The sequence below is a fragment of the Carcharhinus amblyrhynchos genome, chromosome 13 (genome assembly GCF_965287045.1).
Source record: "Carcharhinus amblyrhynchos chromosome 13, sCarAmb.v2.hapA, whole genome shotgun sequence".
NCBI classification, from domain to species: domain Eukaryota; kingdom Metazoa; phylum Chordata; class Chondrichthyes; order Carcharhiniformes; family Carcharhinidae; genus Carcharhinus; species Carcharhinus amblyrhynchos.
Window position 1 is genome coordinate 37,420,724 of NC_137336.1, and position 27,077 is coordinate 37,447,800.

A 27,077-nucleotide genomic window follows, 5' to 3' on the forward strand; every position below is an offset into this window, starting at 1 on the left:
ATAATTGCTTTAGCATTCTGTGAACAAAATCCAAGTAAACTATCTTCTTGTAAGGAAAAATGAAGTAGTATACTTGGTTATTCAAAATCGCATTTAACAATATTCACATCACCATACACAAAATTATACTTGCGTAGGCATCAGCATTTCTGTACAATATTTGATAATAATTTAACAGTAGTCAAATAAAGATGCAACACATTTCTTTCCCCAATAAAATGAGGAGCTAGTGGCTCAGGCATTTAGTGAATAAACAAGTTAATATGCAAAATGAGACCTAGAGATTAAAAAATAACAAATTGCAGCAATAATGAGGAAAGTTAGCTCTTCCTTTCCCCAAAGACATTAACAGATTTCCAGCATGCAAACTACCATGTATACATAACATCCATCATAATGACAAGCAATCTAGGAGCTCAACCCTTATTTGAACATTTATTTATAATGCACACTGTGGATATTTATAAACAACATTTTAAAAACACATTTTTATAAAACTATTGCCTGATTTTTCAGGACATTGAAATTGTTGAGCCCTATCATACAGTGCAGCTTTAAAGTGGCTGACAGTAATGTTACAAAAGACTGTCGGTCATTTAATGTCTCACTGCAATAAAAAATATTTTTGGAAAATAACAGTAATCGTAAAAAAAAACTGCAGGGAGCTTCTTTTAAAGCAGTGACACGTAGAGACTGACATTCAAACATACTAACCAATGAAATCTGCACATTTTAGTTGTAGCTAAACACCAAAGAAAAACAAGTTTTATGGAAAAACAAATCTGCTTGAAGCACTCCTGACAGATCAATAAAAAACAGGGATCAAAAACTTAGAAGGGTCTTGAGTCTGTGCACTGTCCAGTAAGGAAAGAATATATGGAAACATGCAACAATGAGTGGAGAGATTAGCAGGGTTAGATATGAATTTAAAAAAGATTAAAATGGGTTATATGTGCTTACAGAGGACGTTTTATTTTGATAAATAATGTCCTGAACAGGGTTGAAAAATAAACCATGTAAGAAGATGAGAAGGAGAAGCAAAACAGAGAACTTCAAGGAATGTTAGTAGTAAAGATTTAGAATTGATGCAATCTTTAAAAAAATTACAAGTAAATTTTAAATACTATGCCCAATACATTTCTGAACACACGTTCGCAACTTGTCCATTCTTCAATCCACGCAAGAGTAACTCTGAATTAGTGAATTCATGTAACTGTACATCTCATTGTTTGGGATAACATTTCTGTTCTAGAATGTCCTTTTCCATTTTGCCATTTAGAGAAAAATGTCCTTGGTTCAGAGAAGGACTAGACTGAGTCTTCCTCAAGGAATTTTCATCATTTTCAAAGCTGAAAATAATTGCCTCAATTTTTTCCAGATCATCAGTTCCTACCTTTAGTTTTGCCTTCAGTAGGTTAATATATGCTTCATATCGACTTTTCTGTGGAGGTAAATTATAATTCAAGAGTAAGTTTAACTCAAGAGGGCAGAACATTCCATATTACAGAATGCTAAACAATGGAGAATCATCTACATACTGCATTAAATCTTGACTTAAAAGTTGGAAAAGCAAAAGCTGTTTTGCACAAACTCTGGTTATTACTTCATGTAATAATTTAAAAATTAAAATGAAATGATGAATCAGCATGTCATGCTCCCCTTTGGTGGGTTTTAGAGGTGGGAGAGAGGGAGGGGGGTGGGAATTGCATGGTCAGGATTCCCTCTGGGACCTGCCCTTCTTGACCTGGACATGATTTCATGCCAGGGTGAACAGGGCTTCAAGAAAGATGCCCACCATTGCCTTCATTAAAATCCTTACGTGGCCACTTAATGACCACTTAAGAGCCTTTTCTCGCCTAGCCTCAATTTTCAGGCTGGTGGTTAATGGATCACCCAGGCTGCGAAATAGATGTTAACATTATCGATTTTGGATGGGTTGATTGACAGGAGGAGGTGGGGGGTGGGGGGTGGGGAGGGTGCCTCCATTGGAGGCCCTCTTCTGACTGCAGGCACCCTTCACTCATGGACCGGATACCTCTGGACCTCTCCAGCCCCTCCCCACCAACCAGGCCTATTCCTCTTTAACCCAATCACCCCATTCCCCTCCCCGGGACTCTTGCCATTTACCTGCACACCAACTCCCTGAACGTAGTCCTTGGCACAGTGCTCAGTGTGCAAGAGGGTGAGATGGGCAATCTGATTGTCTGACAGCTCTCCAAGGCAGGATACCTTCCACTTGCTGCCAATCAGTTGATCATTAACTGACAACAGGGCTATTGAAGTTGGTGCGGATGCACGCCAAAAAATCCATCCAAAAAATGTAGGCCTTAGAACTTTAAAATTCAGATTTTTTCCAAATTAAATCAATTATGACACTTTCACAATTTTAACTAGTCCTTAAAAAGATTTTCATTCAGTCTGAAGATTACAATATTGTATCCTCCACAAGTTAATCAGAATAGTAAAAGGTTGTCAGATGTTAGAAAGTTATTTTCCTCATTAAGCTCGCCTCTGCTTGACCTTACTCATCACTGGACTAATGCATCTTCATCTGTCAAACTTCATTTCATTGATACATTTCAGAGCTAATTACATCAATCATTCATTGGAACATGTAAAAAGGCAACAGTTTCATATCTGCCTCCATTGAGCTGGCAGCACAGGGCGAGGGGCGGGGGGGCGGGGGGTTGGTGGGGGGGGAGGTGGGCAGTGTGGTGCTGTGTTAATAACAAAATGCTGGTGAAACTGCAAAAAAATTGACCACCCAAGGCCTGAACAAGCGTAATTGATCCAATTCCTTGCTTGTCCTTGGGAAAATTTCCTGGCAATGGGAATATGATGGCAATCCATTCTCATGCCTCTCCTGCCTACTTGCCAGGCTGTCCTGCGTCTGAGCCATTATGGGACTAAAAGGATTCAAACTATTGTGACAGTTAAACGCAGAAAGCAATTTCCATTTATTCCTATTGAAATTCAGGAAAAAAATGACCTTCATTAAAGGATCTTGATGAAGAGATAACCTTACTAACCTTTAAATCCCAGTTGAGAAGGAAGGAGGGCAAGAAGGGAGTGAGAAGGTAGAAATGCATGTTTATTATACTGTTACCAAGCTTCTACAATATACATAAATCGACTGACGGCCATGAATAGGTGAATATGCCGCTACTCAGCGCCACTTTCAAGTGATGTGGAGATGCCGGCATTGGATTGAGGTGGGCACAGTAAGGGAAGTCTCACAACACCAGGTTAAAAGTCCAACAGGTTTATCTGGTAGCACTAGCTTTCGGAGCACTGCTCCTTCATCAGGTGAGTGGAGAGTTGGGTTCACAAACACTCCACGTGCATTGTCTGTACCTGTAAAGACTTGTATTCTAACCATTATCTTGCAATTGAGTCTGTGTCGATATATGCCCTGTTTATGGACCCAACTCTTCACTCACTTGATGAAGGAGCAGCGCTCTGAAACCCGTGCTACCAAATAAACCTGTTGGACTTTAACCTGGTGTTGTGAAACTTCTCACTTTCAAGTGGTATAAAGAGAAGACTATTAAAAATGTAACATAAAAGCATACATTTGAATGCCAAGCATATTCAGTGGTCCGCCATCACACATCTTATTTTTTTTTGGTGTTAAATGTCAAAAAGCATACTCACCTCAAACAATAAATAATGCTCTTTAAGTCTGTATTCCTCTGCATCTTTCGATTTGACATTCTTCTCAGGAGGGTGTGTGCTATGTTCTGCTAATTCAGTTGAAATCTGTTTCCACTTGGTCTCGTGAGACTTCAGCTGCTCCTCCTGTATTTTACATATTATACATTAGTTGTAATTGAATACACATTAAATGCAGGAAGAGTCAGTGCTTTATAATTATTGTAGATTTATGCTTGATTAAAGCAGTTTACAAATACATCTTTGTGCGATAAAAGCGAAATACTGCAGATGTTGGAATATGAATCAAAAACAGAAAATGCTGGAAAATCTCAACAGGTCTGATAGCATTTATGGAGAGAGAATAGAGCCAACATTTTGAGTCTGAATGACTCTTCATCAGAGCTAGAATCATAGAACCCTACAGTGCAGAAAGAGGCTCTTCGACCCATCGAGTCTGCGCCGACTACAATCCCACCCAGGCCCTACCCCCATATCCCTACATATTTTACCCACTAATCCCTCTAACCTAAGCATCCTAGTACACTAAGGGGCAATTTTAGCATGGGCAATCACCCTAACCCGCACATTTTTGGACTGTGAGAAAGACCTGTGTGATTTAATTCCATTGAAAATCTTTATAAAATATAAGAGCAGAATTAGGCCATTCGGCCACTCCACCATTCGATCATGGTTGATGTACTCTTCATCCTCACTTTCCTTCCTTCTCCCCATAACTCTTCAACCCATTATCCATTAAAAATCTGTCTAACTCCTCCTTAAATTTACTCACTGTCCCAGCATCCACCGCGCTTTGTGGTACACAGATTCACAACCCTTTGGGAGTAGTAGTTCCTGCTCAACTCTGTTTTAAATTTGCTACCCTTTATCCTAAGACTATGACCTCTCATCCTAGAATGCCCCACAAGAGGAAGCGTCTGCTCCACGTCTACTTTATACATACCTTTTACCATCGTGTATAACTCAATTTGATCTCACCTCATTCTTCTAAATTCCAGAGAGCATTTATGTGTGAGGAAAATCTAATTAAACATTGGAATTTATCAGGCACACTTTTAAAGTTATCCAAATCATTACTGAATCAGATTTTCTAGCTAGTGGGGAAGGGACACCCGTCTTTCGCTGGCCTTGAAGAAAGCTGCTAAAAGATGGGCTTGTTCCATGGCACTGATTTCCCTTTGTGAAATGTTACTCTCATTTTGGCACCATCTATAGGGGACTAACAGTACCAGGGACAGGGAAGTCACCAAGCAATCTGAGCAAACAATCAGACTGGAAAATTTTCTTAGACAGATAACCATTAAGTAAATTTTTTAATCATTTTACATCGAGAAATATTGTTTAGAACATGCATATGGGATTAAAGCAAAAATGAGCTATCATTCTTCAGCAAAAACAGAAGTAAATTTTTACAGTTTTAAAACTTACAGGTTATTTTTATCACTGAAAGAGGGGACTTCTAGAATACGGATTCCCAAGTCAGACAATTCAGTGATAATTAAAATGTAGACCTCTGCCAAAAGCTCAGTTGGACCTCAACAACAAAGCTTAACCATTTCAATCATTTTTGCATCAAGAATACTGCATAAAAAGTTGCACTTCATGTCAAATTATCATTTAATGCTGATTATATCGGCTGTGACTGCAACAGCACACTATGAGGAGGAGCAGGACGTCACTAAAAACATAAAAAAAAGTAGAACATATGGTCCATTGAGCCTTTTCCAGCATTCAATATGGCTGATCTTCAGTTTCAACTCTATTTGTCCACATGCTCTCCATATCCCTTAATTCCCCGGAGGGACCAAAAATTTATCTCAGGGTTTAAGTATTTTCAATGATGGGACATCCATGACCAACTGTGGTAGATAATTCCAAAGATTCACAAGCAAAGAAACTTCACCTCAGCTGAGTGCTAAATGATTATTGTCTTTTCCTGAGACTGTGTCCCTGTGTTGTAGATTCTGCAGCCAGGGATTACAACTTCTCAGCATCTAGCCTATCAAGTCCCTTCAGAATCTTGAATGTTTTAATAAAATTACCTCCCATTCTTCCAAACACCAGAAAATCTGGACCCAAAGAATGTGTCCCTCATCTGAGGGACCAAACTAGTGAACGCTTGTTGTACTGAATATATATTTCCTTAAAAGTGGAGACCAAAAACTGCCCATTGTACTCCAGGTATGGCCTCACCAAAGTCTTGGACAACCATTACAAGACTTCCCTATTTTTACTTCAATCTCTTTGTAATAAAGGCCAACTTGCAATTTGCCTTCCCAATTACTTGCTGCACATCTGAATGCTAACTTTGTGCTCTTTGTACGAGTACTCCCAAGTCCCAGTTCTGAACATCAATGCTTACAGGTTACCTTTTTGAAATATTGTCAAGGATTTGTCTAGCAGCAACAGTAACAAGAATTTTAAAAAGGCTGGAAAGGTAGAAATCTGCCTAGCTACAGTAACAAGAATTTTAAAAAGCCTGAAAGGTAGAAATCTGCCCAGCAACAGTAACAGCTATCTAAATGTGATCAGGGCATTCCAAAGGTACGAGAGTACGTAATGATGATCGGGCGTGAATTGCTCTAGGTGTAGAAACGGATTACTTAGGTGACTGCGAGAAATATTAAGTTCCCCAAGCAGAAACAGTTTACCTGAAATGACTGGTGATTTCAGGGCTACAGAATTGGTAAGTTCCCCAAGAGACTAGATGATTCAGGGCTATAGAAATGCTAAGCACCATAAAAGGAAAGGGTTTGACATTATGTAGATAGCCAACTCTTGAATTTGCAGTAACAAAAGGGGAAATAGTTAAAGTGTTAAACATTTCTATCAAATCTACTCTTATCCTCTACTCTAAGAAAAGTAACCCCTACTTCTCCTGTCTAGTTAGGTCTCTTGCAGTAAATCACTTCTGTATCCTCTTCAAAGCGTTCAAATTTATCCTAAAGCGTGCCTAGACTTAGACATAATATTCCAGATGAAGCCAGTGTTTTGTAAAGCTTTAGCATTGTTTTTTTTTGCACTCTCTGCTCCTATTTATAAAGGCCATTTGCTTTCTTAGCTGATTTAAAAGCTGCCAGAGTGTCACTGCTGAGCAAAGCTGTCACTAATGTCTGTGGAAAGGGATTAATCATTTCCAATTTTTGCAGCATGTTTGGAAATGTCTGTAGAACAAGTACAGGAAAGACATCATTGGACACCCTCCTCTCAGAATATCCCAGTTGCTTAGCAGGAGGTGGCTGCCAGATTCCATACACTCACAAATATCCAGAAGCCATAGCAGCAATTGAGAGAAAAAAAATAGCCTCAGGAAGTCTGCCAATTAAGGTTGGCTGACACTGCACTATCACATAGATAGCCAAAAGTATACAATTTCCTGTCATCCATAGAAAGCAATGGCCCAGATTTTGCAAGGCTAATGGCAGCAAAACCGTCATCACACTGCCAAAACTGACAGCAACATTGATGCTCAAGATATCTCAAAATCCTGATGTTGCTCTAGATGATTCTGAATTCCTCTACATACTGCAGTGTTTAACTTTCTGATGTTGAAATTGATTCAGAAAACAAGGGATTGGCTTAAATTCAGGTTAATTGGCTACTTCTTACAATATTTCTCAGAGAAGATTTTAGGGTTAGTGTGAGGGACACAAAAAAAAGCTCTTCTCGCATTCATGAATTTCAATGAAGCCAACATTGCACTGGAAGGAGGGTTTCTACATGGAATGCTTACTTAAGAGATTTCAGACACAGTTTCGCAATACAGTAATTTAATCTCTTCACATTGGCATGACTTTTCAAAATTCTTTGTGCAATTTTTTATGACATTTAATATGATTATGCTCTTATTTACCTGTTCACTTTTTTGTTTACAGTTATGACAAATGCCCATTTTACATGCATCTGAGTTTGAACTTTTAAATTATATTTTCCATATTTTCAACAAGTACTGTAACAGAGGAAGCCAGTGAGGGAGAAACAGGCCTTTTCTACTTGTGGTCTGTCTGTTTTCACAGCTTCTGATTTGATTTACTATTGTCATATGTATTTGTATATAGTGAAAAGTATTATTTCTTGTGTGCTATAGAGACAAAGCATGCCATTCATAGAGAAGAAAAGGAGAGAGTTCAGAATGTAATATTACAGTCATAGCTAGGATGTAAAGAAAGGTCAACTTAATATAAGGTAGGTCCATTCAGAAGTCTGTTGGTAGCAGGGAAAATGCTATTCTTGAGTCAGTTGGTGCAAGACCTCAGATTTTTGTACCTTTTTCTCAATGGAAGAAGGTGGAAGAGAGTATGTCCAGGGAGTGTGAGGTCCTTAATCTTCTGAGGCAGCGGGAAATGCAGACAGAGTCAGTGGATGGGAGGCTGATTTGCATGATGGACTGGGCTGCATTCACAATGCTTTGCAGTTTCTTGCAGTCTTGAGCAGGAGCCATACCAAGCTGCGACACATTGGGAAAAGTTGCGCTTGGTTTCTCTTTATTACTCCAGTATAAGTGAGTTACACAATCCTGCAGGGATCCAGTGGGGGCCATCTCATAGCGAAATCCTCTGGACTTTTCAACAAAGTTTTCACTGGACCACTGTGTTAGGTGAGTGGAAAATTTTGGTGAAACCCAGTGGCAAGTGCCAATGCTTCAATACTGACTACAAAATACAAGATTCACATGCAGACTATGCTGCGACAGTTTTAATGTGATTAGTTGAAAAGGTCTTGCAACAAAGCAAATTTTCCAAGCAGCTAACATTCATGAGATATATGTTCATTTACTCATAAGGGGAAGTGCAGGATAGTCACTTGGCTATCACTCATCAAAGTGCTTCCCACACTTGTACCTCTCTGTTTGCAAGACAAAGTAGTGCATATATTAAGAACACTCAGTCAATTGAACATGGCAAGTTCAACACAGAGGTGTGAGGATAAAAAGGAAGTAGATCATAGTGAAGGTGAAGATATCCCTAGGCATAGGGCTAGCAGCACCATTTGTACTTTTTATTCTTTATCAATTCATTCATTTTTCTACAGAGGAACGAATGAAAATGGTACCTTTAGCTGTGAAAGTTCTATTTTGGAAAGTGTATTTCTGTCATCATTTCTCACAAAACTCCCTTTTTCGAATTTCATTGGATGATGCAAGAAGTACCCAGCTGACTCTATAGCATTTATGAAACTAGCACCACTCAGCTGTGCATAATTGGCATATCTGACTGTGATCTCACTGAACACAATGCCAATTCCCCATTCTGTTACAGTTCCACAACATGCCTTTTCTCTGTTACTGACCACCAGTGTCCTCCAAGCTACAATGTTGAAATAAAAGCCACCAAAAAACAACCAATCCAAACCAACTTTAGCAAGCAAACCAATCAATATTCCACACTAAAGGCAACAAATCATCTTTGGCATTCCCTTCGAGCTCTCGTGTTCTTGTGCCTTGTTTAGTGCTCCTATGTAGAGCTATCCCAATGGTTGCAACATGGCTGGTGGAAGGCTGCTCAGTTTGAGTGGAGGAGACTGAAACAGGACTTAGAGCACAAGCTTGAGATGTTCTGGCCTTAGAAGTCCCAGTTTTGAACTGCATCATCTCAGCATGGGAGGACAGAAACCTAGACTGCTTGACAGACAGTCCACAGTAAGCTGGGCATAAGTGGAGTGAGAGGACAAATGCTGCCATCCTGAAGGTGAAAAGCAGATTCATGCTCAGTGGAGCCACTGGCATTCCCATGGGGCAGCAATTCAATTTGACTAATCTGTTGGAGAACTGAACTGTTGAGACTCTACAAACCCATTTTGAGTCTTGGTACTGGGGTGCATGACAGGAACATTACAATAAGCTGGAACTGTATAACATTAATTTGAGATTCCACTACACCACTATGACATTGGGTGCCTTCAACTTGTTCTGCAACGGAAGCTGAGGCAGCTGCCAACAGGCCGAACCCTGTGGTTTGGCCCACAAATGTCTTCATAGAGTTGGCTATCATGTCCACACTGGAAAGGATGAACTAAAAAATCTGAGAAAATCCTCATGCCACGTTGGTGTCAGACTGCTCCATGCTTCTTGGCAATGACAGCAAGTTTTCTAGTAGGCTTGCCAACGTAGCAAGCAATCAATTGCATTGGCCCACACCATAGTGGTCCTTCTTTGAGTTCTCTGCAGCAGAATTTATATGCAACCAGCCCAATCCTTTCTGCCCTGGCAGGATGTCATACTTGTTCAGTGACTCACTGGGCTAGAGCTTCAAATGCCAGTGGGGTTGGGACCTGTTGTGAGTTTGATTTAAAAATCACAATCCCAGAGGTTGTCTTTGGATTATGCTCCCTCCGGGGCAGTATAAAACTTTTAAAATGTTGGCAGGGTAAACAAGGAATCTCCTCTCCTCCAATTAACTGCCAACTTAGCTCCTTTAGAAGGCTTGTTAATGAACCAGAAGGGGATGGAAACAGAATTTTCAAAGAGTGAATTGGAAAAGGCTAATAGTCTGGTGTGTGTCAATGACCGGCACTCAGTTTCATATCGGGGATATCAGAAAGTTCCATTTTATTTATTGGAAGCTGTAATTTTATGGGCTGAATGCTACACTTTTATTTTTCTTGCATGGTTACTTTCCTGTATGTTAACACTGCTGATCCTCTGGGAAACAGCCTGTTCTATTCAGCAAGGCAGTGGAAGGCCCCACCATGGCTGCAAACTGCCTTTTCTGAGGGTGTCAGAAGGTAGCTGCTGTCTCCTGGAAGTGCTTGGCGCAACTATTTGAGTGCTGAGCACTGCCAGGACATTTACATTTAAAAATAGTGTTGAATGATTGATGCATTTGAGTCGCAGAGTCGGGACCCATAATTCATCTGAGCTCATTATTCCTGAATTTGGTGGGGAAGATGGAGTCCCAACAGGGACCAGAAAAGAAACTTTGATTCCGCAAGGATAGAAAGAACTTTTGCAAAGGGCGATCTGATTCATGATTCATGGGAATGGTCCCAGATGGGTCCCCTGGGATCGTAATGAAGAAAACAGGACCAATATCTTACAAGTTCAAAGTTCAGGGTAAAACCCTAAAGAAAATTAGGCCATCTCAGGGCCAGATGCCATTAGCCATGGAAATAGCTGCTGCCAGTACCAGTCCTTAGCTTGAATGAAAGCAAATCGGTGGGGATATTTAAGCCCAAAACCATACCTGGACCAGAATTGTAGGTTCCGAGATGAAGATTATCTGTCTGTAAACTGTGGGAACAGCCTTTTCCTTTGGTGCACAATAAAGGGTGTTGGGAAACTGGCATTTGCCTGAATTCCTACAGGTGGCCTCCTCATTACATGCACGGATTATACAAAGACCAGCTATTGCAAACTCTTGTATAAGCATAACTCTCTGCACAAGTTTCAGGATGGAGAGTGGAATAATTGAAATTTAAACACTATTGAATGATTTGCATATAGCTAATGGTTCTAACTTAAATTTCAACAACAGATGGCCTATCTACAAGAAATCTCTCTTTTTTGGAACATCAAAAACTGTTAAAATCTCAGGAAAAGAATCGATCAATTTGACATTCCCAATAAAACAGAAACAATTTGAATTTCAATACCACAGTTTAGATTTATTACCCACCCACAGAGATAATATATTCTAAGGTAAGAAAAAGAAAGTATTTAACAGTACTGCAAAGGCCTCGCTTAGTTCTTAGATATACAATGTGTTTACTATTTTGTCCACTTGAGGAATTAGGTGGAAGTTTGACTACTGTAAATATAAGGCTAAATTATAATGATTGTAACTTAGTTATTTGTTAATCTTTTCTCAAATAGATTCATTTGATATTTTAAGCTCGAAGCAAAATAGCAATATTCAATCACATTATGCAGAGGCAAGAGATCTTATGGAGGCATCGGGTCAATCCAGAATTAAAAACAATTACCAGACACAGTTTACTGTCAATTTCCTTGTCACATTTTCAAATGTTTACCTAGATTTCAAGGCAAGAATAGATGCTCTTGAAGCTAAGGGGAGTTGGGAATTAGTAAATACAAGTGACCTAAGATACAGGAGATAAAATACTCTAGATACAAAGTCAGAAAAAATCCAAAACTGAAGAATGTATTTGGAAACTGAATTGGACAGGAGAGAAGTGTTTGTACATTGAGAAAAGAAGGTACAGGCTCCCTGCCTTGTTCTGTTCTTTGCTGTAAATTGGTGTTATTATCTGCTTGTACAGATTTTGATGAGAAGGTGGCGCAGTATGCAGCAGAGCTGAAGGAGCTGTATTATTAGATCTTCAGATCGATCCAAGTGTCTGAATCATTGCTATTTATGTTTATATGTAATTTAGCAATTATCCAAGAAGGTAAATACATTTTGTTGCATCTGTACTCTGCTGCTCAGGATTGCCTCAAATGCCTTGATAGCAGGTGTCAAGTGTAGCAAGCATCTGTGGACTCTTCTTTCTCTGTCTATTGCTGTGTGTACAAATGTGGCTTCTCATTCATTTTTATCCACCTTCGATCCTTGATTTATTTCTCTCATTCTCCACTCAACACACAAAGAGATGTAACTCAATTACAGTGCCTATTTGAAAAAAATAGAATTGCAGACAACTAAAATCTGGTGACCAAAACTCCATCTATTCTCTCCAAAAGCAAAACAGAAAAATTAAGAGTTAAAATAACACCTTGCACTAAGCTAAAGAAAATCATTACTTCTGATGGTCTTGTCAACCAACAGCTGTTGATCCTTTAAATGCTGATTTCCTGCCAGCCAAGAACATGCCTGCCTCATTGCCCATTCTCTAAACTGCCAAAACCAGAGGAAATTGTGTATTTTACAATGTGCACACTTTCAAAATATGTTTCCATATTTCAAGTTCTTACCCGTTTTTGATTAAAGTTCCCATATCCTACTTTATGATCAACAGGTTTGATCTCACAGAATTTCTAATTAACGGTCCTCAGCCAGCATACACTCAATTCCACCAATGATAGAGTTGAAAACTAGAACATTTATCCTTATATGACAATGCCCAAATTAAGGGTAAAAAAACAAACTTTGGTTCAGATATTCAAATTATTTCTGATTCAGATTGGTTCCAAATAGGAACAGAGGAGACACTTAACCCTTTAAACCATGGCTGATCTATGACCTCACTCCCTCAACTCACCTCTGCCCCTTAATATCTTTAGCTAGCAGAACTCAATCCATTTGAGATTCTAAACTAGTAGATAATCTGACATCAACTGTTATTTGTGCAAAAGAGTTACAAACTAACACAAAGAAAAATACTCCAGATGTTGGAAATCTAACATAAGAACAAAAATGCTGGAAAAATGCAGCAGCTAGGTCAGGCAGAATCAGTGGAGGGAAACAGATCAATGGCTTTTCATCAGGACATCTAAGCTACCACCACTCTTTGCGAGTGGAGACTAGGGGATTTTCACAGTATCTTCATTGCAGTGCTAATGTAAGCCTACTTGTAACACTAATAAATGAATTTTAAAACTTTTTCCAACTATACTTTTGAAAGGTGTAATTCTAATTTTTGGGCTATATCCCTTCGTCCTAGTCTGCCCAACCATCGAAAATAGCTTATCTCTGCCCACCCTATCAGTTCCTCTTAATATTTCAAAAAGTTTGATGAAAACATCAGTTAACCTTCTAAATTCCAGAGAGTCAGCTCTAGCTTTTGTAATGTTCAACTTTACTCAGATTGAAGCCACATCAAACTGAAAGAATTGTTGCTGGTTCAAAAATCAATGGCCTGAAATGAGGCAGTAAGATTCAGAGTGACCACTCTTTGACTAAAGCTTTACTTGCCACTAACGGTTATGCAACACTATAATGATAAGTCATGCAATTTTTGAAATTTTTTTTCTGGGCTGGGCAACATTTTGATGGAATTAAAACAAGTTAGATGTTCAACCAAAAATGTTTACAATATCATACATTTCAATTCATTTTAGTAATGTGTTTAGATCACTAAGGTTGTGGTGATACACTGTAATTCATTCGGGGAGTCCAAGCTACTGTGGCAACATGCACTTCTATAGGCATGTTGAAGTCTGGAGATATGGGTAATGATGGTAGAGGCTCCAACCTTCTTTCCATTACATTGCTGACCAGGAATCTCTGCCTCTTTTACCACCTTCTATTGGTGTGTGTTGGAAGGATTTGCAGGATGATAATCAACCTGTTCAGCCAGGTTATGGATGCGGCTTCCTTGGCCATCAAATCCTGGGATGGTACTCAAACCTGGAGCTTCTGGTTCAGAGGTAGAGATGTTACCCACTGTGCCACAAAATCTCCATAGATCCATCAATGGTCCAACTCAATTCCATGGCAAAGATCATTATGCAGACAGTAGCATATTACACTTCACAGTTAATCATTTCCATACTACATAACTGTATACATTTCACCTGGGAGAGTTTGGTGGTGGACGAAGGGAGAAGAGGCCGGCTGAATTTTTTCAGTGAGCCAATAGCAGCTGGAAAGGAGGGTGCTGAAAATATTGCGGTTACCAGGTTTATTCTCAATATCCAAGAGTGCATTTCCTCTTCACTTCTGTTAAGTGTTGAAAAAGGAGTGTACATGTTACTTTGAAAGCTGCCATGTCTATTTTAACACTTAATATTTAGTTGTCATTGAGCAAAGACAGGAAATGCAATAAAGCTATCAGGTCAGTATATAATACTAACTATTTTAGGTTAGAATTCAACATTATCATAAGTATTCACAGATAGTGATATGCCACTGTAAATATGACTGTGTGACTGATAGCATTAAAATGTGAAAACTCCATGATGCCACCTAGAGGCATGATAGAATGGTAATATCCAAATTGTAATGACAACATCATCTAGAAAGCAAATTGCACATACTATTGATGTAAACAACAATTATTTGTTTCAAGAAAATCTAATGTAGCTGCCCTTTCTCTTTCACACATACCAAAATCTGAAAAGGCGAAAATAGGTACTGCATGAATGTTGCATCAAAAATGTTTCAAGCTTTTAAATCCAGTTTATGGTTAAACCACTTGGAAATGACTCATATCCAAAGAAAAGGCATTTTCTGAGACATTGATAGAATCAGACTAATGCACTGTAGAAAAATCTTCATATTGCCACTGTTCAGGCTGCAGTCAGCTGTTTGCATTTTAAAACTGTATCCTTCATGCTACTTTCCTACTGAAATTGCAATATTGTGCAACACACTATCTACAGCAAAGCATGCTACCCTGAAAATAATCCTAGAGAGAAGGCAAGATGAAAATACAACTGTAAAACCTGTGGATTCATTGAATAATGATTCTTAACCTGAAATAATCAACACGGTATTACTTTTCCCTTTCATAAATAAAGTTCACTAGACAGCAATATGTTTTAATGAGCTTGTGTGATTTAAACATTTGAATGAGTTTTAATCAAGATTGATTAGACTTCCTTAAATAAGACTTCATTGCAACAGCTTAGCATTTTTAAGTTTATACATTGACCATTCAGTGCTAGACGGTTAAATGGAAATGGGGCCTGTAAGTTTTGGGAAAGGTAACATGGAGGTGGAAGATTCAACTGCAGAAAGTTAGTTGAAAAAGGAAAACAGAAATAGATGTAGCAGCATTTAAATGAAGAGCACACAGAGTAACAAGTGGGATCACATCAAAGAACATGCCATCCTTAACACACCAACTTGTCAATATATCTAGAACACAGTTTTAACTACACAAGCAATTTGTTTTTAACAACTGAATCAGGGACAGATTGCTGCCATCAGCAATGAAGGACTAAACTGCTTCTGCACCACACCTATACATCAATTGCACTATAATTTAAATATAGAGCAGTTGGTTTAACACCAACTTGTTTGTGGAACTATGACTGTTATTCAGATATATTTCATCGTTTAATTGTAACCTAAGAAATGCTATGTTATCGTGATCCTGAAAAAATCTATCTATATTGCTCTGCTTACATGATTTAGATGTTATTGATTGATAAATGAAAACAAACTTTTTAGGAAATATATTGCACTTATCACAGAGAAAAACTCATTGAAAATCAATTCTGTATTTCTAGTAACATAGATGTATTTAAATAGAGTCGCTATAAGTCGAATATAGAGTGTTGTGTCAAGTCCTTGAACTTTCCAAGGAGTTAATGGCTAATATTAACTCAATTTCTAAACACTGCATTTATTGTGCAAAGGCTGAAATATACCTAAAATATTAGAGGCTAACAATCATTTTATTTCTATAAGAGCCATAACTCATTAAATGTCCCCATCATCCCATTTCTATGCTTCACTGATGCACTTGCATCTCCAGGCCCAATACCAACTAAAGATTCCCACTGTCAGAGTTAGACTGAATTTCCTGTGGAATCAGCAAATATAACAATCAAGTAGAAATAAGCATCTCACCACCCATCTAATGCTCACTTGGAGCTCAATTGCAAGACCTACCCTAGCATGTACAAAAGCTTTTTTACATCCATTATATTTGCTTCCAATTAGAGAAAATAAAGAAAGATAGGCATTTGAGATTATATTTAGTGATGTGTAATGCCTAATTTAGCATGCAAATGTGTTCTTATATGAATTAATTCAGTTAAAATGAACACAGCCATTAATTAGCACACATTGTTCAATGACAAAGTACCAAAAAAATGTTCACACCAAATTACTTGGCACAAAACGTATTGACCAAATACATAAGAATTAAGCAAAAATACTGCAGAAATAGTCACAAGTAGCTACTACATATTGTATGGTTCCTTAAATGCATTTTCATAATGAATATGCCCCTAGCAACTCTGCATCATCCATGTTATATACATAGCAGTTAACTGACCACAATATTGGCTTAAAAAACTGGGAAATACAAAAAATAAAATCACTGAGGAGCTAATTTTAATAAATGTAACTGTAAATTAGTAGACATTTCTGGTGCCAGTACAAAAATTAACTACTAAATGGATAAAATTCAGACAAGGTGGATCTTTGCCTATTGTACCATTAGAGATCAGAAAATCTACCCACAGGTTATAGATCAGTGCAGACAATATTAGTGTTGTCCTGTTTATGTTTTGCATCCATAGGAAGTCAACTTTATTTAGAGAAAAAAAAAATTAAATAATGCCTCTGAGAGTTAATCATCACACTAGTTTAAAAATCACATAAGCTGCTATAAAAAAGGTCTTCTTATAAAAGTCCTCACGGATAAGTACCAAGGCCATCAGTCTGAGAATATTAATTAAATCTGACATTGGAAACTAGAAAAAAGGAGTGATATACAGACACAGGCACAAGTGGAATAATAATAACTTGTAACAATGATGGATCAAGTCTTCACATCAGTTGAATACTACAGTTAAGCAAGTGTAACGTGATGATTGGTTTTAATATCTGAATTATGTAATCTTAATCAATAACTCTGAGCAGATAGAGATAATTCCTAAAATGTGATTGGTACTTGCTAATTACTTGCAATCAAATTTGAAACTGTAATTGCTTGTATATTTCTCAATTCTGCACTCTGGCTAGTTACAGACTGGCTTTCTAGGGTCCAAGCTATATAGCTTGATTAAAATAGCTGTTTAAGGGAACTCCATGACTTGGTCTAGTTACCTGAAGATTAAAGTTGTGATCAATTAAAAGACTGAACATCAAAGCCTGCAACAGCCTCATTATCGCCTCAAGACATTGAATGCTATTGCTGTTGATCCACACGCAAATATGGCAGCCATAATTGTGTCCAGTAATTGTGTCCCTTCAAATAGTAAAAGAATGAAAGATCCAATAATTCATTTTGATATGTTTTGCTTGAGAGATGAATGGTGGGCAGGACACTGAATAGATGGGATATATTATCTTCACTTGAACTGACAAACAGGTCTTCATTTTAATGTTTGATTTGAAAGGGAAAGTGCATCACTGGATAGTACAGGTATCCTCCATTTAAAATGCATTCAAATGCTTCATTTTTGATCTAACAAGGCTGATAAATGACGAACCTTCTCTAATAATACTGCTGCTATTTTAGCATGGTGGCTAAACTTGCTCAGTTTCTTTTTGAAAACAAACTGCCACTTGTTGCCTCTCTTTACTGCGTCTCCTGCGTGCCATCTCCCTCCCTGACCCTTCCTTTCCTGTCTCCCTCCCTGATCTTCCAACTTATTCCTGCCAAATGTCTTACGTCTGCTCCTATTTCTTATATTTGTATGTTTACTTACAGGAAAGTGATTTTCATTTAGTGTGTTTTTGTCTAGCATACCGTGTTTAGGAACACATTAGGAAAACTAAACAGGAGATGGTTGTACTGAAGCCCAAATTATGTTCTCAAGCTGATATCATATTTGAACCTTAGGCAGTATAACTGAGATGCGAGAAAGTGACCAACTAAACCTCCCAGATTTAGATGCTACACTGTATGTAAATGTAAAACTGACAGAATTGCAAAACTTGTTTTGTAACCAACATACGGGTCATGATGCAAATCCCACTGTCCACATTTATAAATAAGAGAACATTTAAGGGAAGAAGGATGCTAATATAAATCTTTGATATCCAAGAGCTTTAAATTGTGCCTACTTCTTTACCAGTGTAACTCCTGCAAAATGGTTTACAATATCATCCTTCACAACAACAGATTTTGAATCGGAATTTCATGAGTGTAAAGACAGTAATATGAATGAGTTATTAGTTTTTGAAGTAGCCCTATTAGTTCAAATTCCAGGTTGTTAATTCAACTAATTTAAAAAGGGACTGACATCCAGCAGGCAGCCTTGCGAAATCCACATCCCAGCTAGTGAAGAGAGCTATGGTCAATGATAGATCTGATATTAAGGTATCAGTTTATCTTGTTGATTTCAATCAACACTTAAATTTAAATTCCAAACTATAAAACACATTTAATATAAAAGGTTTGGTGCTCTAAACAGTACGCTGCAGCACCGATTTATTCAGTGTGTTTCAGTGGATCTTTTTTCAGTAGTAGCTGTTGCCTCTGAAAAGCATGCCCTGAAATCTGCTGAGCCGGCCGGTCGGTAATGAACAAATAACTTAGTGAGTTACACTAGCTGACAACTAATATGTCACAAAAATGTATTTCCAAATTAAATTTGGTTCAAATACAACATAAATGCTTAAAATAGATATGTACAATATTCTTACGGTGCTTGGAACAGAAAGACTCTCCAGTCTGCTGTCTTCAGTTTAAGAACATTGGGCCGTTTACTGTAATCAATGGCCTTTGTTGCTAATGCATGATGTATGCGAATAGCATTTTTCAGATCCACTTCAGACAAATCTCTGTCTAGTTTATATTCATCCTACAGGAGATACAGATAAACAGAACAATTAAATTTTTCTTTAGATGCTCACCAAAATCGGTGAGAAGAAGGTGACCATTGTATAATATGAAAACAATCCCATTCTGTTAAAGTAAAAAGTACTTTTTTTTTTGTCAAATTTGCTTCCCATTCCTGTTTCACCTCATTCACACCAACAGTGCTTCCATATTTCACACAACTGGCTATTCATCAAGTTTGAATCAAGATAGTGCTTGTCAGCCAACAATATGACTGTGGAAGAATCTTATTCCTGCCTAATTGTATTTACATCATCCCATTAGAATTTTGTTTTTTTATCCTTAGCCCAAGAAGTGATGAGACCAACTGTAATGTTTCAAGATTGCTGAAACCATGTACATTATTTCCAATGAAGAAAATGTATTACGCCAACTAAAACTTCTAATTTTCAGGAATATTTTATCTCATATATCATTTAAATATTCTGAAAGGTATTAACTCAGCTGGTTCTCAGCAATAATTTGAACTGATGATAGTCAGACAATTTAAGTAAAACATGTTGCAGGTGCTATAGCTATTTCTCACATTGAATTTTAACCTTGAAGAAATATAATGCTTATGAAGTCCTCATGGAGTCTGATTGATTTTATTATGATAAACTTCAGGTGAAAGAGCTAGTGAACAGATATAAAAGTTAATTTAAAAAGCTAATGGAATGGTGGCCTTTATCTCAAGAGAGCTGAAAAGTGGAATACGTTACATTACAGATATACCTGGTGAGATCCATTCAGAGAATTGCATTCAATTATGGGGACCACACCCCTGGAGGTATATACTGACTTTGGAAGTAGTGCAGATTTACTAGTATGATAGTGGGGCTAAACAAATTAAATTATGAGGTTAGACTAGGCTTGTATACTCTTGACTAGAGAGATAAAGGAATGATCTAATGAGGTGCCTAAACTGATGAAACAACTTGATAGGGTTGATGAAGAGAAAATATTCCCTCAAGTGAGGTCGTCAAAGAAAGGCTAATTACCTTAAAATTAAAGCTACGCTATTCAGGGGTGATATCAGGGGCTGGATTTAATGTAAATTGCAGTAATGTAAATTCCATTTATCATACAAGAGGCCCCATTTCAGTTTCTGGCAGTAGAAAAACCTCCCTTGTTTAAGGGGAAGGGCAGTTGGAGCTGACACAGTATTCCCAGATGTTAATGAGCTAATTGACACCACATTTCTCAGAACCCACCACGATTTAGAGACCTAGAGATGAAATGGAAACTCGCTTCCATCGAGACTCCCCGATGGATCTGACATGGAATCTGAAAAACTCTCCCACAAAAAATCGAGGGCTGAAGGCCTGCACTGTATTGTACTGAAAACAAAATTACTGAAGATTGGTTAAGATTGGCAATTTTGTTAGGCAAACTCTGGTAGGCAAGGGTTTGGAACAAAGTCAGGTTAGGTTATAAACCAGTCATGATCTAACTGAATTTAAAAATTTATTCGTGGGACATGGGCATCGCTGCCTGGCCAGAATTTATTGCCCATCCCTAGATGACCCTGGAGGGCAGTTCAGAGTCAACCACATTGCTGTGGCTCTGGAATCACATGTAGGCCAGACCAGGTAAGGACAGCAGATTTCCTTCCCTAAAGGACACAGGTGAACCAGATGGGTTTTTCCAACCATTGACAATGGCTTTGTGGTCATCAGTAGATTCTTAATGCCAGATTATTTTTTATCAAATGCAAATTCTACCAACTACCATGGCAGGATTCAAACCCAGGCCCCCAGAGCATTATGAATACGACAAATGTGAGGTAATGCATTTTGAAGGCCAAAAACAGATGGGAAATATAAAGTAAATGGCAGAATCCTTAAGAGTATTGATAGGCAGAGGAATCTGGGTGTTCAGGTACACAGGTCACTGAAAGTGGCAATGCAAGTGGAGAAGGTAGTCAAGAAGGCATGTGGCACGCTTGACTTCATCGGCTGAGGCACTGAGTTTAAAAATTAACAAGCCATGTTGTAGCTTTATAGAACCTTAGTTAGGCCGTACTTGGAATATAGTATTCAATTCCGGCTGCCGCACTACCAGAAGGATGTGGAGGCTTTGGAGACGGTACGGAAAAGATTTACCCAGGAAGTTGCCTGGTATGGAGGGCATTAGCTATGAAGAGAGATTGGAGAAACTTAGTTTGTTCTCACTGGAATGACAGAGGTTGAGGGCGATCTGATAGAAGTCTACAAGATTATGAGGGACATAGACAGAATGGATAGTCAGAAGCTTTTTCCCAGAGTGGGAGAGTCAAGTACTAAGGGGCATGGGTTTAAGGTGCAAGGGGCAAGGTTTAAAGGAGACATGTTTTAGAGGCAAGTGTTTTACACAAAGAGGTTTGGGTGCCTAGAACTCTCTGCCAGGAGAGGTAGTGGAATCAGTGACTTTTAAGGGATGTCTTGTCAAATATATGGACAGGATGGGAATAAAGGGGTAGGTCCCTGTAAGGGTAAAGGGTTTTAATTAGTCGGGCAGCATGTTTGGTGCATGTTTGAAGGACTGAAGGGCCTGCTCCTACGCTGTAATTTTCTTTGTTCTTTGGAACAGGCTCGGGTTTGTGGTCTACTCATGTTCCTTTGTTCTTATATTTCTACTTGTTAAATGCATTTCAGTATACATGAAAGGTGTTAACCCACTTGTTGCTAATTTTCCCAAAGCATACTAAGAGACAGGACTGATTTAGTGCATTTCATTTTTTCATTAACGCCAATTAGAAATAGAATAGAATGTCACAGTACATAGGATGGAAATCAATACTTGATTTTATGTACAGCATAAATTTAATTGGAATTTTCATTGTTTTTTTTAATTGCCAAATGCCTTTCTCCATTCCCCTTTATTGTAGTAAGGGTTTATAATTTGACAACAACATGCTTAATTTAAATATAGCTTACTTTTGGCAGGCAGGAAATTGTGGGCAAGATTTTTAAGGAGATAAAGAGTAGCAGCAGCAGGGCAGGACCTTTCCCTACCACTTTGACTTCTTCCAAACCACGTGCTTCTCTTTGGTGAAATGCCAGTGCAATTTTCCAATGTAAAGAAGAAGACCACCACTGCTGGGCCACAAAAGCAAAGCTGTGCTCTAGTGAGTCTGCTGCTACTGCAGCACTGGATGATGATTTAGAGGAAGAGTGATGCTTGAAGACTGGAGGAGCTACAGTTTTACAGGCCTCAATAGAGACCAAGACCTATACCATTAACTTCACCAGAGTCTATAAGGAGGAATTCCCTGGCCTCAGGGCCATTATGGGCATTATCCTGAACATATTACCAACTTCCAAATGGACCCAGGATGCAGCATTAGCTCAAGGATGGGAGATAAATGAGTTGGGGATTCAGGGCATGACAACATGTGCAAGTTGGAGTGGTGATGTAATGGTCAACATTATTCAAGATCAGGATGGTGGAAGGAAGTGTAGTTTGGAACAATGAAGTGACAGTAGACCTCACCACTGGGTTTTGTCGCTATCCTGCTCCACTTTAGGCAGGATTGCAGAAAAACACCACAGCGGGAATTTTCTGGCTATTTAAACCGGCGGGATCTTGGTATTGTTTCCTGGTACTGTTTCATAGCTGAAAATGTGTTCATCACCAAAAATAAACATTTTTAATCAGTGCTCTGTTCTTCACTGGTGAGACTTCAACTAAAATGCCTGAAAATTACTTTATAAAACTACACAGAACCATGTAATTGTTCATTAATGTACAGTGGTCAGCTTATAAGTAAATTAAACATTGTTTAATTAAAAAAAAACACTTTTAAAATGTGCCTACTTGTGATAGTGTGTCTAGGAAAATGCACACAATTTGAACAGCCTTCCTAGATGACTACCTGGGCAGAATCTCGTAACCTTGACGTAGCAGCAGGACCAGTTTTGCAAGGCCTGATCTGGGCAAACTGAATCATAAATCAGCAGATGGACGTGGTTATGGGCATAACTCACTTAGGTTTAAAATTTTTCGATCTTTCATGCTGGTTCGGTTGATTCTGCCCAGATGTTGCTGATATTACCAAGGTTAAAAAATGACAATTCTACCCCTAGCCCCTACTTTAACAAAGCAGCTCAATACAATGGGCAAATATACAACATTACATGCTGCTAGTAACTTTTAGTTTGGATAACGTGTGCTTACAGGTATTTGTAGTTCTAATACATGTCAGAAGACAAAGACCTGAATTTTTTTGTGGCAAGGAATCATGTAATTTGGCACTTTATATGATTTGTAGTGAAATGCAATTGCCTCTGGGCTACTTTAAATGGGTGCAATTAATAGACTTTAAGTGGGTAGGAACATTAGTTTCTCCATTGTTTATCTTCTATTCCTGTCAAGACTGTGGACCAGTACATTGATATCAAATCATTAAAAATATTGTGCTATTTCAGCAGTCAATGTAGTTAGTACATGTAATACAGGATAAAGTCTATACTACTACAGAAAGAAACTTGCCAGATTATACACATGCGAAGTCAAACAAAAGACTATGGCAGTGCTTTGCAAGCTATATTTCAATGGTTTGAACACACCACCACCTTCTCAAGGGCAATTACGGATATAAAATAAAGGCTGGCTTTGCTAGGGAAGCCCATATCCCAGAACAAATATGTATGTAATAAAAACTACTCTTAAAAATTACAGTGACCCTTACATGCCAGCAAAAGCAAAACAGCAATAAAGGAGCATAGTAACATTTGGTATGTTAGGATTAATGTTCATATGTTATAGATCAATATATAATAGCATATTAGACTTATAAAAATCTTTACTCTTGAAGTGCTTTGTAAAAATATTCTTTTTTTTATGCACTAGTCTAGGTTTCAGCCAGACACGTCATATTCCACGGTGATAAAACTCTCAATTGAGGTCCCTCTCTCCCCAACACAGTCTTCCCAACCCATCCTTCCTCATTTACTCATTCATGTCCTCCCTCCCATCTCCACTCACTCCCACTTTTTCCCTCTTACGTTTATTTCTCCACCTGTCCTGGCTCCACTGCTCCTATTGGCCCTGCTCCTTCTCCCAGCCCCAGTCCCACGCTCTGCCCTGATTCCACTCTCAGCGCCGATCTCAACTCCAATTCTCGCCATCCTCTTAGCACCTCTCCCAGCCTTGATTCTATGCCTGCTTTTGACTCTTACCTTTCCTGGATCCTGCCCCAGTCCCGCTCTTGGCCTCACACCTGCTGTTGGCCCCGATCCAACAGCCTGGGCTCCACATGTAACCCTGGTGTCCCAATGCAACCTCTCCGCCCCCTCAGCTAGTCTCCTTTCATCCACCCCGGCCTCAATGGTTCCACTCGTAGTGCCGCTCCCTGCCCCCTCTCCTGCTCTCAAGCTCAGTCTCTCCCACTCTTGATCCTATCCTTGTCTTGGCCATGATGGAGCTCTTGACCAGGTCTCCCCCTCCTGTGGCCCTGGTCACACTCTTGGCCATGTCCAGTAGCAATAATTCATGTAGCTGAGGCCATATCAGGAAAACACTTAAGGTCCTCAGTATGTCAAAGCCAGGTCAAAATTAGGGATGGATACAAGAGAGCAGGGTTGCGTGATAGCTCTTTCAGGCCAGGCGGAGGGCTGAAAAATAAATTTAAATGGCAGAATTCCCTGATCCAAAATTTAGTATTCTGCCAACAACAGAAATTTCTCATTCCTGATGTATGCAATTATGTTTTATTCGTTGACTACCTTTTGTAAGTAAAGAATCGTCCCTTTGAGCACTGCATAAAATTTCTTCCATCCTCTTCTTCCTCTGGGAGCTAAAAGAAAAAAGACATTCTAAGCCATATTTATCAATAGCATTTATAAAAGCAAAATGTTTTAGATTGGACATAGTCATTTTCTAATGACTTGATCATACTGAGATTATAATCGGGATGCAGTATCTGAGTCCTTAGGTGTTGTACAATGAAGATGACAGGAGCCTTGCCTCCCACCTGGAGAGCCCCTCAGTCACCTATTTTTGGGATGGCCCGAGCTGTTGCCATTGTTTGCTGTTGGGGCTTCCCACATGGCAAGTCTTTTTCCCGATGCTGGGTGAATGCCATCAGAGGCAGGATGAGGCCCCTTGGTAGGCATTAATACACACACCGATAGAATCTCAATTGGCAGCAGGCTCAGAAGGCAATTCCTGGGGTTTATTGCCCTAGGTTTAATCAGGGCAATAGTAGGAAAGCAGCCAGGTCCCCACTTGTCACCATCCTGCCTGATTAAATGACCCATACCACCAATCTGCCACAAGGAAGGGCATTAACTTCCTTCCATATGAGTGAATTGAGGGTGGGCAATACAGTAAGACTTCAAATTTTTATGTGGGTAACTCCATAGCTGAACTTGGTATTCATGGACACAATGCTAGATATTTACACATATCAGTTGCTGTTTGGACGGCACAGTGGCGCAATAGTTAGCATTGCTGCCTCACAGCGACAAAGACTTGGATCCATGTGTAGTTTTTACATTCTTCCTGTGATGCATGAGTTTTTCTGAGTGCTCTGGTTTCCTCCCACAGTAAGAAGTCTCACAACACTAGGTTAAAGTCCAAAAGGTTTACTTGGTAGCACAAGCTTTCGGAGTGTCGCTCTTTCTTCAGGTGAGTGAGGAATTGTGTTCATAAACAGGGCATATATAGACACAAACTCAATTTACAAGATAATGGTTGGAATGCAAGTCTTTACACCAAGTTAAGTCTTAAAGGTACAGGCAATGTGAGTGAAGAGATGTGTATTGTCTCCAGCCAGGACAGTTAGTGAGATTTTGCAAGCTCAGGCAAGTCATGGGGGTTACAGATTGTGTGACATGAACCCAAGATCCCAGTTGAGGCCATTCTCATGTATGCAGAACTTGGCTATCAATTTCTGCTCAGCGACTCTGTGTTGTCATGTGTCGTGAAGGCCACCTTGAAGAACACTCACCCAAAGATCAGAGGCCAAATGCCTGTGACTGTTGAAGTGTTCACTGATAGGAAGAGAACACACCTGCCTGGTGATTGTTCAGTGTTCATTCATCCGTTGTCGCAACATCTGCATGGTCTCCACAAAGTACTATGCCTCAGGACATCCCTCCCTGCAGTGTATCAGGTAGACAATGTTTACGGAGGCACAAGAGTATGTACCGTGTTCTCACGTGAGATAATGGCATCCATGTCGATGATCCTGCACACCTTGCAGAGGTTGCTTTGGCAGGGTGTATGATGTCATGGTCACTGTTCTCCTGAAGGCTGAGTAGTTTGCTGTGGACAATGGTCTTTTTGAGGTTGTGCAGTTGTTTGAAGGCAAGAAGTGGGAGTGTGGGATGGCTTTGGCGAGATGTTCGTCTTCATCGATGACATGTTGAAGGCTCCAGAAAAGATGTCATAGCTTCACTGCTCTGGAGATGTACTGGATGATGAAGGGTACTCTGTCTGCCGTGTCCCATGTTTGTCTGCTGAGGAGGTCGATGCAGTTTTTTGCTGTGGCGTGTCAGAACTGTCGATTAATGAATCGAGCGCCGTATCCGGTTCTGATGAGGGCATTTTTCAGTGTCTGTAAATGTCTGTTGCGATCCTCCTCATTTGAGCAAATCCTGTGTACACGGAGGGCTTGTCCATAGGGGATGGCTTCTTTAACGTGGTTAGGGTGGAAGCTGGAGAAGTGGAGCATCGTGAGGTTATCCGTGGGCTTGCAGTACAGTGAGGTGCTGAGATGACCACCCTTGATGGACATGCATGTCTCCAAGAATGTAGCTGATTCCGGAGAGTAGTCCATAGTAAGCCTGATGGTGGCGTGGAACTTGTTGATGTCATTATATAGTTGTTTCAGTGATTGTTCGCCATGAGTCCAAAGGAACAAAGTGTCATCAATGCATCTAATGTAGCATCGGTTGAAGGTTCTTCATTATGCAAAAGTTCAGACAAGATCTCTTCACTGCACAGGACTTGTCCCAAAGCATGGTACATTGAGGAGACCATGCAGACACTGCGACAATGGATGAATGAACACTGCTCAACAATCACCAGGCACGAGCATTCTCTTCCTGTTGGGGAACACTTCAGCAGTCACGGGCATT

The 27,077-nt window shown here is 39.2% G+C and overlaps 1 protein-coding gene across 1 annotated transcript in view; it reads right to left on the reverse strand.

Annotated features, from left to right (window-relative positions):
• Window positions 1–203: 203 nt before the first annotated feature.
• Window positions 204–27,077, reverse strand: part of LOC145351497 (PH and SEC7 domain-containing protein 2-like) — a 124,881-nt gene continuing 98,007 nt past the window's right edge. The window contains exons 12-16 of the mRNA XM_080201096.1: window positions 24,720–24,790; window positions 18,837–18,994; window positions 14,084–14,228; window positions 3,655–3,798; window positions 204–1,441 (exon numbers count right to left, since the gene is read on the reverse strand). Coding sequence (XP_080057222.1) covers window positions 1,223–1,441; window positions 3,655–3,798; window positions 14,084–14,228; window positions 18,837–18,994; window positions 24,720–24,790 — 737 coding nt within the window. The 3' untranslated portion in view covers window positions 204–1,222. The remainder of the gene's footprint in view (window positions 1,442–3,654; window positions 3,799–14,083; window positions 14,229–18,836; window positions 18,995–24,719; window positions 24,791–27,077) is intronic.